General features: G+C 36.1%; 1 protein-coding gene across 1 annotated transcript; it reads left to right on the top strand.

Moving 5' to 3' along the window:
* Positions 1-46: 46 nt before the first annotated feature.
* LOC129567208 (glutamate receptor ionotropic, kainate 2-like) lies at positions 47-1723 on the top strand (the record flags this gene model as incomplete). The annotated part of the gene is made up of 8 exons (XM_055443860.1): positions 47-322; positions 389-578; positions 658-742; positions 832-970; positions 1056-1193; positions 1264-1425; positions 1525-1561; positions 1639-1723. Coding segments are annotated over exons 1-8 (1036 nt in total), but the record flags the coding sequence as incomplete, so codon positions are not given.
* Between the last annotated feature and the right edge of the window lie 84 nt (positions 1724-1807).

Genomic DNA, 1807 nt, shown 5'->3' with positions numbered 1-1807 from the left:
GATCAAGTAACTATTCCTTTGATTCTTGATTATGGAAACTTAATCCGTTTTTTTCTCATTTTCAGAATACTGTTCCGGGTCTGACTGAAGAGATCCGATTCGATGCAGACGGATTACGTGATATGTTTTACATTGAAGTGCTTGAATTACAACGTAACAACGATACCGGCGATACTTATCGAAAAATTGCTCTTTATGACACAAAATATGGCATCACATTGCTGCGCAACTTTACCAATGTCGAGGAGCAAACCACAATATCCATGAAGTTGAAAGTATTTAAAGTGATCTTGCGCGAGGGAATGCCATTTCTACGAAAAAAGTACTTTGTCATTTTGGGTTTTCTGCGGTTTTCTTTGTGTCATTTATATTTGAATTCATTTTATAGGATCGATGTTGTCATTGGCCAAAATATGACTGACAATGATTTGTACGAAGGTTTTGCAACGGAGCTCATAAAAGCAATCGCTGTCAAATGTGGATTTAGCTATGAGATCAAAGTTGTCGACATGGAAAACGGTAAAGAAGATCCAACCACTGGTCAATGGTCGGGGATTATTGGAGAAATTGTCAATAAGGCAAGCAAAATACTTCAATACGAAAACTTGGACCAATATTTAATTTTGAACTTGAAATTGATTTGTTTTTCTATTTCAGAGAGCTGACTTAGCCATTGGCGATATTACTGTGACGCATTCACGCAAAACTGTAATGGATTTTTCTACCCCATTCATGACTTTAGGTGATCAATATAAACCGTTAAAATTGTAGATCGGTTAAGGCCTACGTCTAAAACTATTTTTCGTCGTATTTTTGTGTTTGATGAAACAGGAATCAGTATTTTGTATGCTAAACCACACAAAGAGAAGGCTGGTTTGTTTTCTTTCATGGATCCACTGTCAAGGCACGTTTGGGTTCACGTGGCTACGGCTTTTTTATGTATTTCAATCACTGAATTCTTGCTGGCTAAGTAAACTATATTTCACCTCATTTTATCACCAGAAAAAGAAATTACGCAACTTTCTCTGTATGAAGAAATTCCAATTATTTTCTAGAATGACTGCGAATGACTGGGAAAATCCACATCCCTGTGATGAAGATCCCGAAGAATTGGAAAATATTTGGAACATGCACAACTGTATTTGGTTGACGGTAGGCTCTATTATGCAGCAAGGATGTGATATTCTGCCCAAGTAATATATTTTTGACACAATGGCTCTACCTAATGAATGTGGCTTACATTTTTATTTGTACGATCTTCAGAGGTATACCGACCCGTATGGCTGCTGCTGTCTGGTGGTTCTTCGCTCTCATTGTCATTTCTTCTTATACCGCTAATTTGGCTGCCTTCTTAACCAAAATTCAAATGGAAGAAAGTATTGGCAGTGTCGATGATTTGGCATCTCAAAATCAAATACGATATGGGTAAGTCAAGCATCTTTCTATCGCATTCAAAAGAAAAATACCAGTCAACAATGACCTAATTTCTCGTAACTATTTTGTCTTAATAATTCATAATTGTAGGCTACAAGCTGGTGGCAGCACGGAAGCTTTTTTCAAGGTGCCTAATTAACATCGATTTGATTTTGAGAACGAACGTTTTTTTTTTAATCGCTATTTGGTATTTGGTATTTTCAGAACTCAAATTACTCCACCTATCAAAAGATGTGGTCTGTCATGGAAAAGGCTGAACCAAGTGTGTTTGTAAAAGACAATAAGGAAGGTAAATGAATGATTGAAAAATTATTCTAAATGTCGGAAAAAAAACATTAAAAAAGTCCATTCTTGGATAAGGTTCAATAATCAA

Source organism: Sitodiplosis mosellana, unplaced genomic scaffold (genome assembly GCF_009176505.1).
Source record: "Sitodiplosis mosellana isolate CC-2019 unplaced genomic scaffold, AAFC_SMos_1.0 Smas_scaffold_8, whole genome shotgun sequence".
Taxonomy (NCBI): domain Eukaryota; kingdom Metazoa; phylum Arthropoda; class Insecta; order Diptera; family Cecidomyiidae; genus Sitodiplosis; species Sitodiplosis mosellana.
The sequence above is the reverse complement of the archived record's forward strand: the minus strand, read 5'-3'. Positions and strand labels throughout refer to the sequence as shown.